At 42.6% G+C, this 13560-nt stretch overlaps 2 protein-coding genes across 6 annotated transcripts in view; both read left to right on the forward strand.

Moving 5' to 3' along the window:
• The window catches only part of IL21R (interleukin 21 receptor), a 33417-nt gene extending 30166 nt beyond the window's left edge, over positions 1-3251 (forward strand). For 3 of the 5 annotated variants that reach the window (XR_011050152.1, XR_011050154.1, XR_011050155.1), the window contains one exon: positions 3024-3250. The gene's annotated coding sequence lies outside the window, so the exon portion shown is untranslated. Of the gene's footprint in view, positions 1-3023 lie in introns of all 5 variants that reach the window. The other 2 variants (XR_011050156.1, XR_011050153.1) reach the window with 2 other exon arrangements.
• LOC137676871 (interleukin-9 receptor-like) lies at positions 3220-11783 on the forward strand. The gene is made up of 9 exons (XM_068423959.1): positions 3220-3295; positions 3380-3484; positions 3880-3988; positions 5424-5617; positions 6319-6455; positions 6795-6969; positions 7214-7328; positions 8331-8415; positions 8904-11783. Exons 2-9 carry the CDS (start codon positions 3406-3408, stop codon positions 9453-9455), a joined length of 1446 nt encoding a protein of 481 aa, XP_068280060.1. The 5' UTR covers positions 3220-3295; positions 3380-3405; the 3' UTR covers positions 9456-11783.
• The last annotated feature ends 1777 nt before the right edge of the window (positions 11784-13560 follow it).

Consider the following 13560-nt stretch of genomic DNA (forward strand, 5'->3'; position numbering starts at 1 on the left):
ATGCCACTGTTGCTACTGCCTGATCACCAAACCACACAGCCTAAACTATCAAGGGACAGAAGCAGTCCGAAAAGTGAAGTTTCCTTTGAGCTGGTAAGAGAGTTTAACATATTTCTGTGTTATGCATGCCAGTAAATAATGATAGGATAAATCTACTGAGCTAAGATACTGAAAAATAATTTCTTTCCCTAAATGTGGAATTCTATATTGTACTAGGAACCTAGAACAATAAAACCACCAGAAGGGTCTTTGCACTTTTGTTCTGCTAGATTGCTGAGCACAAAACCACACTATTGTGTTAATTCTGATGTGGATTGTGCTAGAAAGAAGCACCATCTTGAACAAATGGTTTTTAGATACTCCTCTCTGACTGAAACAGATGAATGTAAATGAATCCAGCCAAAATAGCCCTCGGTGTTTGGGACTTTGCAGACAAAAATATGCTTTTTTAATGTATGTATATATATGTGTGTGTATGAATATCGCTTTATTGCAGTAGTCATCCTTTGTAGCAGCTTTTTTTCAGCCTCTGGGAACCAGGTCTGTCAAATCTGAAAGTACACAGCTGTTCGTGACCATTAAATTGTGGAAAAATGGCCCTCCAAAGATGAAGGGAGAAAAAGACGGTTTATATGGGGTTTTGTCTGATAATCTGTGCAGATGAGGAAATCCTACTACTTCTACCTCATTCTCCAGCAGTTTGCAGGCTGATCATGTGAGTCTGCTACGTGCACTTGATGTGCTTCTGTCAGACGTGTGCTTAGAGGCCTAGCTGTTCAGGAGGTAGACAATCTATCATTAATTTTTCTTAAAGGACCTACAAAATATTTTCTTGTAGGCAGGGATGATTGATGGAGTGCCCATGATAAACAATCACAGTAGCTCAATGGATTGCTCTGGAGAATGTGCACTTGGGGCTAACCTTAATGGATGGAGGGATGTGCATGTTGGTACGGACACACGATTGCCTGTCACTGTTTCACTTCACAGGTGTGAGTCAGTGTCTTGCCCTTCTTTAGTGCCTGTTGGTGCTGTCTCTGGAAGAGACTGAAGCAAAGGAAGGGATTTTGGCCAAGGAAGAGCCTACACCGGGCCTGCTTGTGAACCAGCTGTTTAGGATGTACTATAGGTTTACCTTTGCAAGGCTGAGGATTGACGATGTTAAGAGGAGAACACTGTCAGGATCACTTTAGGAGAGACAATTATAACTAAGTCCTGCATCACTTCTACGACTTCCATCTGAGCTAAGGATTTATTTTTTTTACGATACCTAACCAAGATTTATAGACTACAGTTTATCAAATTAGTAGCAATTCTGGAAATATTCTGTCCTGGTTTAGTTATCTTGACCTATGTATGTCTGTGTGCCTGAACAAATTCTTGTAAGCACATGTATAATTCTACTTAATGCAGCTCTCTCTATTCCATATTTAGTCAGTCATACTGTATTTATCACAGAGATCGTATGCAACCCTGATTAGAATGATAAGCAGGAGAGACTTCATGCCTCCCAGCCTCCCTCAGCTAAAACCAGCTAATGGTGACACTTCCTCTCAACAACCCCCATCTGAAGAAGGTCTTCAGCAAAACAGGATATTTACAAAAAAAACCCCATAAATGAAGAGGTGGTGAAGTGAAAGCCAGAAAGATTCCTTTTCTCTTGGTCAGTTTGTGAAACATTGTAATTATTTTACTATTTAATTCAGAAAAGGGACACCATAAGCGGGCATAATTACAGGAAAGAGGTTGATACGTAGATGCTGCTGTCCAGCTTTGTGAAATCTGGGACTGGAAGGATACTCATGGAGCCCAGCTCCTGCTACTGTAGCCATCAGACCATTTAATCCCTTCAGTAAAACAATCCTAATGACTGAAATGTCACAGTCCTTGCTAAGCGTAGGCTCTTTCTCACTCACTCCTATTCAGGACTACTGCAGACCCTCTGTTGGTTAGAAACCACGATCTTATTCTATAGCCAGGCTACAGCCATTTGGTCTTGTGCTAATGCTGTACTTAGTGTTTCTCCTATCCTGACACTTCTCTCTCCCTTTTCCCCAGCCTCTTTTGAAAGAGAGATCATAACCCCTGGCAAATTTTGCTTGCTTTTTTCTTTTTTGCAATAACTAAGCCAAGCTCTTTCCAGACAGAACATTCTCACAGCCTGTCAGTACCCCAGCCCTAGAGCTCAGTTCAGAGGGAGTCCAGCATAACCTTGTAGAGAGATAGTGTTCCATATTGCAGAAGATAGATACACTTCAAATATCCTTACACAGCCCTTCAGTAAATTGGGGTAATGACTAGGCCCAAAGTATTCTATATCCCCGATGAGTGCTTTGACCAGGAGCATATCAGCTATTCTCTCTGTTTCTTCTTCTGGAGTTTCGTTTTACAGCAAGGAAATACTTATGGGAAGGAAATACTATCCCAAGATTCCCACATGCAGATGAGCAACTTGGTTATCTGCCTGGAATTGTAGCTTCTTGTGTATGTGTGTTTGTGTGTCTGAGGGAGAGAAAACCATGGTAGGTCTTAGTTTTGTTCAGATATGAAATGGGTGAATTTCCAAAACAAAAAATCTGTAGGCTAGGACACCCATTTCTTTCCCAGCTTCTGTTCCTGACCTCAAACCCTTTCACTAGCTCAGGGCAACTCTTAAGTAGCTTGAAGAAAGGCTCCCTCAAAAGTTTTGTGACACCAGCAGGTCAAGCAAGTGTTCCTCTAGTGAAAAGAAAGGGGAGGTGCAAAAGACCAGTTACTTGACTCCCTCAGGGAAGAAAAGAACCATCATTAAAGGCAGGCAGCAATGTTTGTGGTGTAGATGGCTTTCTGCAGGTGACTACTGCTGATGGACAAGCTCATGAGAGAAAAATCTATTGAAGCCTTGAATACGCAGAAATTATGTCTGCTCCAGGAGACCCCTAAGCTGCAAAAGTCTGGAGGCTGAGAATGTTCCCAGAGAAGAACATCTATGCTTCCTGTATTGCTATGGTTTTCTCTAAGCATCTGTTTTTGGTTTCTGTCAGAAAGAGGATACGGGGAAACATGAACATTCGTTCCAACCCACTGTGGCTCTCTGCTGGTCTTAAATTGTCATAAACTAGATGCCAAAAAATGCATGAAGAAGGAAAGATGGAACACCCCCCTGCCCGTGGTCTAACGGCAGGAATTCAAGATTTCCTTTCAGGCAGCTGGTGCTTTGGATTCCTGTGCAAAGTACTATTTACCGCCATGAGAAGAACAGTTCCTACAGAAGAAATGATACAGCTGAGTTGGTGCCCTGTCTGACAGAGTCAAGGTCAGCTTGTGTCAGGGCTGGCAGAAGCATGTAGCTAAAGCTTCAGTCTGCTGGTACAAATACTGACAAAACTGCTTCTAACAGTTGTTCTGTTTTAGATACTGTCTGCAATGGGAGGAGACGTGTGGCAGCGGGGCCTCCAGCTGTGCGTTGCTGCTGTGCTGCTCCTTGGTGGAGGAAGAGGGAGAGGTAAGAGATCTAGAATAGGTCCACTGTGGGAAGAGCGGCACACGCGTGTGTTCATTTGTCACTCACAGACCCTAAAGTAGGCAACACACGACTTCGTGACTGCCCTTTCCCAGGTCCCAGGAGCTGCCACAGCTGGCTGGCAATGCCGGCCCAGGGAGCGGGGCACATACTGGACAAGCTGGGCAGCAGAAAAAATGTAGCCACTGCCCAAGGTCCTGCCCTAAGATCTTACACTCATCTCGCGCAGTGGAGTGCGGTACAAGAGAGGAAGAACATGCTGAGGAAGGATAGATGAGGTGTCAGTAAAGGAAGCACTAGCAAGTAATGCATTCGATGTGCCAGGCAAGGCCTCTCTGGGTGATACACGAGTGCAGCTCTGTCTTCTTCCTCTGCAGAATTCCCTGGCAGTCTGAGCTGCCTCAATAACTACGTGACAACCGTGAACTGCACGTGGGCAATGGAGGAGCCCGTGGGCAGCGGACCTTTCCTCCTGCATTTCACCAAGTAAGAGCCGCACACCGAGAGCTGTCTGTGGCAGCCTGGCCCTGGCATGGGCAGGGCAGCACAGAGGAGCAGAGCAGGCCCGGCCGTGGGCTTCGCTCCCGCCGCAGCAGGGGACCTGTGGCACAGCCAGCTCTGCCGCCTCACCCCCCATACCTGGGCTGCCTCGGAAGCTGCTCCCTTCACACCCCTCCGTGGCCTGCGCCCCAGGGGTGCAGCAGAGGTGCAGCACACATGGCTGCATGGTCCCATGGCAGCCCGTCCGTCCCGGTCCCATGGTAGCCCGTCCGTCCTGTGTCCCGTTCTGGCAGGGGCCTCTGCACAGAGACCCCTTCCATCCCCGCCGCTGCTCCCAGTGACCTGGTGACTTCCAGAGCCCACCCTACATGAAGCTGCCTAATCAATTTCTAATCACTTATTGTCTTGTTGCCTAGAAATTAAACGCCTAGTGGTTTAATCTAAATTAGTTTATATATACATATACAAAAGGATTTTGAAAGTCCAGTGAGTTATAAGCTTTAATGACAGACTTAGAATATTATGTGAATAATTTTTCCTCTAACAGAAGAAATCAGGGGAATAGTTTGCTAGGCGATAGGATAATAGGTACTGTGAAATGCTAATTTGAGATCAATGTGTTTAGATTATGTAATAACGTTGTCTTGACTACCAATAACTACTGAACATGAGGGTAAGCCATGCTGACATTAGATGCCTCATATATTCTCATAAGGTTAAGTCAAAAATAGCCTAACTCTTAATGATACTGGATTTTAAATCTATGAAAAAATGCCAAGCTGATAAACTGTGGTATCCCAGTTTATTGTGGGGTCGCATGCCACATGAAAAATTTGCTAATAAATGGCCACATTAGTTGATTTAATAATAGAAGACTGTTCTTTGGAGCTGTTTCCCTAAGATGATGTTTTCTGTCATTCCTTCTGTTATGCTGTGCTGAAGCTTGTGAATATTAAAAAAAAAAAAAACCAAAAAAAAAACACCAAACAAAAAACAAACTCTGACATGTTTTGCTGTCAGTACTGGTTTGTTTGTAGTGAAAGAGGCTTTAATGCACAACTTCTTAGCTCTGTGCTGTGCACTTGTAACCAACTGTCCACCCACTCCTCACCCCCCTACACCAGCTGCTTTCCTGGCAGCAACACATAGCAGCCCTCTCGCTTCAGAGGGGGCAGGTACTGGGCTCTGTGGGCAGCTGCTGGGAGGTTTGGTGCTTCACAACCATGAGGGTGTCTCCTTCATCTGTCTTCAGCCCTGCCGTCCAGCCAGCTTTAGCGTTGCTTTCTCTGCTGTCTGCTCTAAAGAGGTTCATGTTCTTCCGGAATGTGGTGCTGTGCTAAGCTGCCACCCATCCTTCATAGACTGAAAAGCACTTAATCATATGACTTAAAAGAAACTTTCAGCCCTTTTTTTCTTCCAGCCTCTGGTCAAAGGGCCACAATGCCAGCTGCAAACTGACTGCCAGAGAGAGCACGCAGAATCAGTACTGCTGCACATTCCATTTAGCCAGCCAGATCTTGGAAACAGATGGTTATAGAGTCTCTCTGCAAGGCAACTTCTTTGGACATAATCACATGTACATTGCCTTTCCAGAGTACAATCCCCGCAAGCACAGTAAGTATGAACCAGGGCAGCTGTGGGCTGAGGCTCTGCCTAGCAGCTTTGGGGTAGGTCTGATATGCTCTCTCACAAAGGGTGTCTCAAAGACAGCAAGTGAAAATAATGGAAACAAGCCAGTCTGTCCCTCAAGAGTGCACTATGTAGACTTCATCAGTAAGAATGCAGTCCCCATGTCTCTCCATTCTAACTTTTCCAGGACTTCAGAGAGGGCTGGCTCTGGAGCACCTTTCAAGTGTATTCATTTGCATCATATTTTCTTGCACTATGGATAATGTACAATTGGATTGCCTCTATAGTTGTTTGGGTTTTTTTCTAAGAAATGAAGCAATGAGGAATCAAAGTCATGGATCCAATTCAATGTCCCATGGCCTGGTACTTCAGAGAAATGCTCTAGTATTCGAAATGTCAGAGCCTGTCTTTATTAGTGGTATGTTGGAAGAGCAGAATGTGACATCCGGAGTGGTTCTTTGCTTGCAGGACTATCCCCAGGGGCTATTTGAGTTATCATTAATTTATGTCAGTTCTGTAACTGTTCTGACCTACCCTGTAAGGTAATTTGGTCTACTGCTGGTCTTAGTATCACTCTTTAGACCCAGCTTTATCTTCCAAGACTTCAGTCAGCCTAGTATCATGCATCTCCTTCTGTGGTGTTCATGTCCCAAATATTGTGAAAAAACCTACCTCTCTATTTGCAGTAAAACTTGATCCACCTTTGAACATCCAGAGCAACGTCACTGCCAGCAAGTGTCAGATATGGTGGAGTGTGCCTTGGTACCTCGTTGAAATTCTTCAATATGAGTTGCAGTATAAGGAGTACAGCATGTCCTGGGAGGTAACTGGATGAGGCACACACTGATACTGCCTTGCTCTTTGGGCACAATGGCCTTGCCACTCAGCTCAGGGCCTTCTGGCAGCTGACTGTTTCAAGCTGGCCTTTCTGGTTTCCCACATGAAGGCTGAAAGATTTTATATAAAACATCAATACTGAAGATCAATAAAATCTTCTCCAGAGCCCTGTATTCAGAAGTCATCCATCATCATGCTGGCCCTCTTCTTGCATACAAGAAAAGAGGATTTGGAAAAGAAAAGGGGAAAAAAAAAGAAAAGAGTATTTAAAAGACCAGCCCTTTGCCCAGCCTTGTTAACAGAAATTCTTTGTAATACTTTGCAGATCGCATTGAACAAGACACTCCCCAGTTCACTGCCACAGATAGAAATGGAAGCCACAGAGCTCCGCAGTGGCATTGCTTACATTGCACGAGTACGCTGCAAAGTTTCTGAAAATGAGGATTCATACCATAGTCAGTGGAGTGAGTGGAGCCAGACAACAGTGTTTCAAAGAGCAGGTACAAAGAGTGTTGCTTTAACCTTAATTAATGTCTTTTCATGTCCATGTTCCAAAAAAAAATGAAGATACCTTGTAAAATTAAGCTTTTCAAATCAGAACTAGCTTGCTTCAAGTTTTCATAGCCAAATCACTTTCCTTGAGTTCTTTAGCAGCCTGTTCCTTTTGCATTGCTTGGTTATTTAGAGTTCTATCTTGACTTCCAGACTTTTTATCAATTATTTTTGTGATGATTCTTTTCCTAGGTGTACCAAAACTGTCTGAAAAGATCCTAAATACCAGAACTATACAGTTCTTCTTCATTCCTCTGAGTTTTGGCACTGTACTCTATTTACTTTGGAATTGCAAGCTTTCTTCAAGGTATTTTATAGTTTTTCATTAAGTTCCTCTTGATCTTTATAGCCTGAAGAGGGTAAATCAAGTGTCCTTATATCCCTTTTGCTTCCTGTTCCTGCTGCCCAGACTCAATTGTTTTCAAAAGCTCTTTTGACAATCTTGGAACATGACATGTTCCTTGGCTGGTGGCAGTTAGTGACCCACTACACAATCCTTAAGAAATTTAAACCCATGGAATTTTTTCATTAAGTTTCATGTAGCTAAATTAAAAGTGCAAGTACACAGCAATCCAGAAAGGTGGTTAAACTGATGTCAATGTTAAGCCACTTGTGACATACCTGGCAGTAGTCAGTATGTAAAATACCAATACAGGCAAACTACGCTGACTCAGATTCAGTGTTTCTTAGGTTCTGGGACTAAGTTGCACTGATAAAAATGTGTCCCTAGAACCTTGGTTCAACCATCCTCTGCAATTTTTGGTGCTGGCAGAGCAAAGGTAGATCTCCTACCTCTTCCTTTTCTGCCTTGTCATACATTATTATGCTCCATATAGATGTCACCCTTAGAGAAACAGAATACATGATCTCCATATGATAAAATATTTTTACAGGATAGACTCTAAATAAATGGACTAGGGTGTCTGGCAGAATTTCTCTGTCTAAATGTAATAAAACTAGAACTCTCTAAAGCACTTCCAGAAACAGTGGTTTTCATCAAATAAGTTGCTAAACAAATGCATAAATAGCTCAGTGCATGTAATGAGTAATAGACTAGTATCGAGTTTGCAGCATATAGCATTCCTCAAACTTTTAAGACTGTGCTTCAGGCTAGAAACATTAAATGCATGCACAGGAGGCAGACAAACAATTGCAGGAGATGTCAGAAACCATGTGAAATGGGCTTCTTGTGCAATCTTTCTAACGTAAGTGTGGGGCTTTCATCTAATCAGCGTGCTATATCATCAAGACAGAATACAGCAAAATTGTCTGGTTTTTTTTCATTTTAAGTGTTGTTTTCTCACTTCAGGGCAAAAAGCCTCTCCTGCTTTAACATTCCCACGCCGGCTGCTTTCTTTCAGCCACTCTATAATTTGCACAATGGGAATTTTAAGGTAAGAAAATAAGTTTCATATCTTTCTTACGACCCTTAGTTCATGAGGGGAGGATTTTTTTTTTTCCTGGGATTAATCATTCTAGCTCCTGAGCTACTGACAGATGGTTCTGGTCTTCCTGGGAGTTAATAGTTTCTCAGTTTCTTGCTTCTACATACTATCTACACTGCCAAAGCTTCTGTCCAGCTTCTCCCTCCTTAAAAATAAAACCCCTCCAGTCACTCCCTATCCATGCTGAACATGAAAGGTGCACCCTGTCTTTGCAAAGCCAAAGCAATACAAGCAGCTAGCAGTATATTCTGGAGGTGAAATCTGAAAATTTGTTGTGAAATTAGCAGCTAGATTCTCTACTCTATTACTCTAACTTTGCCCAGTAGATTTGCACTAAACCTCTGTATTATTGTGCCAAAGCCACATGGAAAGAACAGTTCTTTTGCAAATTCCCAGCTCTAAGCAAAATGTCCTGAACTTATCAATCCTTTCACTAGGACTGGGTTGGACCTAACGAGGCTTGTAGCCAACTCAGAAGAGAAGAGGCCAGCAACTCAAGCAAAGTGACTACTGATGGAGTTTTTGATCTAAACAGCCAAGAACTGATTTCCCAGATCTCCTTGAAACCTATGGAAAGCACTAATCTGGTTGCTGCAGAAGAAAACTTTGTATTTGGCTCAGATCCAAGGCAGCAGTTTGTCCCCAGCAGGTATGTAAGAGCAGAAAAGACAGAAGTGAGGATGGGATTATTGTTTGCACAAAACCACGCTGATGACACAGTTGGCCTGAAAATCTCTGAAATAATTAAAGCCAACCTTGAGAGCCCTAGCATGGGAAGAACTTCTCCCTTTCACTCACAGCATGGAAAGGGTGACTTCAATATGCTTCAGGACTCTTTGGAGACAGCAAATGTGTCCTTCAGCAGTAGTGACTATTGTACCTTGTGTGACAATGACACCACAGGAGGTTTGATTCCTGCCGAACTACTGCAGCTCTCCAATGGTAACAGTCTTGCCAAACATCAGAATGATCAGAGTGACCTTCCCTGAGGAACACTGCCTGCAAAGATCTTTGTGCCGTCCTCTCACCTCCCACCACTGTCTTCCCAAGTGGCTTAAATGGTGACTGTGCAGACAATTACAAACACATATCATTTTTAGGTAAATCCTCAGTTTCTGTACTTCGAAATAAGATTGTGCCCAACTCCCCTGGCTAGAAAATACCGCCCCCCACGGGCATGGCAAGGCCTGACTCCAGCAACATCTGCTGTCTCAGGAGACACATGACCATGCCCTTCCCTAAATTAACCTCCTGGCAGCAGCACAAGTCCAGCAACCCCCTAGTCTAAGGAAGCAGCAGCAGCAGACCTGCTGGTTTTCCTCAGGAAGAGCTATTGGAATTGTGTGCCTCTCCCTGCCCTGCAAGACGATGCTTCCCAAATTGCCTTGTGAGACAACAGCTCTGCACTGCTCTCAGTAGATAGTTCTTTCCTCACTGCAAATCAGATTAACCCAACATTTACTCTGTCCTGAACATTAGCACCTGCTGGACTGAGAAGCAGCAGTATTTGCAATGAACCATGATTTAAACTCCATCATTATTTTAAAACTATGTACGATTCTTCACAAAACCATGATAAACAATTTTTGCTGAAGAGGGTAATTTTGCTTCTTAGTATGATATTGATGACTTCAAATGGTTCCTGATTTCATCAGAATTTATAATTGCACTATTTAAAGATAATCAGGCAGTGGGCCTTGTTTCTTTATTATCCTGAGTGGCTGTAACTTTTTATTTTGCAGTAACTAAGCCCCATGTACTGCTTTGATTTTAAGAAAAATTTATTTCAAGGTTAAGTGGCTGGGCTGATCGAATGGAGGAAGATGAAAAGCAAGAATTGCACAAACGAGCTTTATTTAATTGCAAAACAGGTCAGGCCCACTGCCTCTCCAGGGCTTTTATTATTTCTCCAGAATTGATGAGTCCTTTGCCTATCTGCTCAACAGGTACACTCTTTCGGAGCCTGATCTCTGGAGGTTTACTTCCTGCCCTAGACTCAGAAAATCCTATATATGATTGACTACCCACCAGGCAGATTCCTGGAGTTATAGTTACATCTCCTAGATTTAAAGGGCTCAACAGTTTCAGCAAGCATACTCAGGTGTGTACACGTGCATCTACACTAGCTGGCACATACATACATACAGTCACACACATTCATTCCCTCCTCTTTGGGAGTGCTTCCCTTGTCTCTCTGGTGACTGTTAGCACTGATTAGTTTTGACAATGCAAAGAAAGATTTCAGTTATAAGTAACAAAAAAGGTCGAGGCACCCTTCCCAAAAACATGTGCTAAGCCAGCGAACTATTGTGGGGAGTCTTCATCTGGGAGAAAAGCAGCAACAGAATTAGGAGTTCACATCTAACTTGTGTGACAGCCACAGGAGGTGCCAGCAGTGATTTGTTTTCAGTGTTGTAAGCAAAGAGCTTTTCTGGTATCTGAAAAAACATGCCCTTTCTGGCCCTTTGTGCTTTTCATCTTGTAAAAAATATATTCAATGGTGCTTTTTATACTACACCACAATCTAATGGCAGGAGAAGAATGTGATGTTACTGTCATTAACAGTTGCTATAATTTCCTCTGGAGAAGGAAATCTGTAAAACCAGACCACGTGTCTGAAGGATTTTGGTGAACCCAAACTTTTAGCCCCCCCAGTGTGGCTTGATGTAGTGTCCCAAATTTCAAGTCTTCAAAATCAGAGGGATACTTCCTGAAATTGTCAGATCAATTGTATCTTAAATCTCTCAGATCTTGACAGCCCTTGCTTATGAACATGTCTCCACAGAAATTGAACCAGTTTCATAAAATCTTGTTCAGTTAACAAGGTATTCTGTACTGGTAATATTAGCAAAAGGCGAATGGGAACAATTATATTCAGATATGAGTAAGGAGCAGCAGGTCAGGCTATGGAAGGGAGAGTATAAAACTTAATGAGATAGAGAAGCAAAAGGAAATAAAGAGATTGAACGTAGTCGGAAATTACTTGAGAGAAATGAAAAGTCAAAGATGATGCTGCCCGTGTCTGTCAGGCCAGGACAGGAAGACTATAAGAACTGAGTCTGGAGATGATGACAGGCTGATGCTTAAAGGCGTGAAATGATATTGCAGCATCAGCAGTTCTCCAGGTGAAACTCTAACAACTTTGAGCTGCTTCTGCTTTTATGTAGCTACTTATAAAATGGGAAAAGTGCAAGGGGAAAGGTACCATAGAAAGTGTTAGTTGTTGTAGCTAGAAAAAAAAAAAAAGAACAAAATGCCTCTGCTTTACAATTAGGTCTTTGGAACAATCAAAGCCTTATTTTTATTCGGCCAATGAAAAAATACAAATTTTCTAGAAAAGCAGTGTATAAAAGCCCATTTTTCTGTCCTTTTGCTTTGTGTTCTTGTTTTTGTTTTGGGTTTTGTTGTTTGGGGTTTTTTGTGGGTTTTATTTTTTTTTGTGTCATGTTTGAGTCTGGTATTAGGTCCAAGCTATGGTTTTTGACAGCTTCTCCCAGAATCTCTGAACTGTTCTAAGGCTGAGTTTTGCCTCTAAGTGTGATATATATAATTCCAGTGGAAGATAGAGAACTACCATCTAGTAAGGAGACATAATGTGGGCTCTGGTCAAGCCTATGAAGCCTTTCATTTCCTGGGACTACAGAGTGCATGCTATGAGTATCATCTGCAACCAGAACAAGGTGGACAGTATTTTCCCCTTTCTTTTCTTCCTGTTGAGTTTTGCCAGAGGAAACCATTTCAGAAGGTGTTTAAGTAATGCTTGTAAGCCACTAAGGAGTTGAAAATGTTCTGTATTTTACAGCTCATAAAGCCAAGGGGGACCAGCATGGTGAGCTATCCCATGATGTCTAGCATGTGAGCACCAGTACAGTTCTGCTAGTGCCCACCCAATAGCTATACCTCTGGTGAAGTATTGGTGTTCCCAGTAATGAGTGACAGAAGCTCTATCTCCATCAGACATTCTGCTGTTTAGTCATCTGCACGCTCATTTCAAGAGGGGTAAGAAGATCAGACTGCATGTTTCTCAACAGTATAAGTATCACAGCACTGACACAAATTCATTTTGAAAGAGCAGCAAACAAGTCACAAACACTAAGACACAGCACTCAACCTGTTGTGTCCTCTCAGTTAGGATGACTTGTCTTCACAGTGTGGCTTCTAATGCATCAAAACAAAACGCAAGTGTCAAATAGTGGTGTTTGGCATGCTGAAACATGCCTTTACAGACAAGCATAGCCCCTTGAGTCTCTCAGCATCCCTCAGCAGAGTGTATGCTCTTTCACAGAGCCATCCACATGTTCACTTATCTAGCCAGTAAAAACACCAAAAATTAAAAACAGTCTGTTTAATCTTCAGTAATTTAATCTAATCTGCAGATCTGTTCGCGCTAGAGGCACAGCAATTCTTAAGACAGAGGCTCTAATCAAGTACAGAGATCTAAACTATCAGTTCTAAAGCAAGAACCACAATATTTGATGACATACATATTTATGTACTGGTGATCATAATTGGAAAAGAGGAGAGGATGTTCTTTTTATGCTAGGAAAGGGAATGAACACACAGCGGGGGTTGGTGGTTTGTTTTTAACAACATGCAAGCCAAGGATTAAGTTGCATCACAAAACTAGAGCACTTGGATTGCTTCTTCCTTGGTGCTCATGGAGCCAACTTAATTGACAAAAATCCAAAATCCCAGTGTCAAATCTTACCATTTTAGGACTGATGAACAGATTGATTTGATCAACACACTTCGTATTTTCAGTGCATATTGGAGTGCAGCACATAAACTGCTGTGACAGCATCAGCTCTGTTTATAATGTGCATGTACAATGGCCCAGTATTATGCAGTATTTGCTTCTGTCTAGAGGTAGTATACTTGTATTTGCGTGGTACTGCAGGCCCAACACAATGTGGCTCTTTGAGCCAAGCTGATTCACATGAAGCCTAATATAGGCAGTGCGAGAGAGCAGGAGTAACAGTCATTACAGTCTAAACGCAAGTAATGAGCTGTCTTTGTATAATCTTTTCCTAACATGGCCTGCCAAATGCTGAAAAAGTTGTAAGCCATAGACAAGTCTAAATAAAGCATTAGTTT

The sequence above is a fragment of the Nyctibius grandis genome, chromosome Z, assembly GCF_013368605.1.
Source record: "Nyctibius grandis isolate bNycGra1 chromosome Z, bNycGra1.pri, whole genome shotgun sequence".
Classification (NCBI taxonomy): Eukaryota; Metazoa; Chordata; class Aves; order Nyctibiiformes; family Nyctibiidae; genus Nyctibius; species Nyctibius grandis.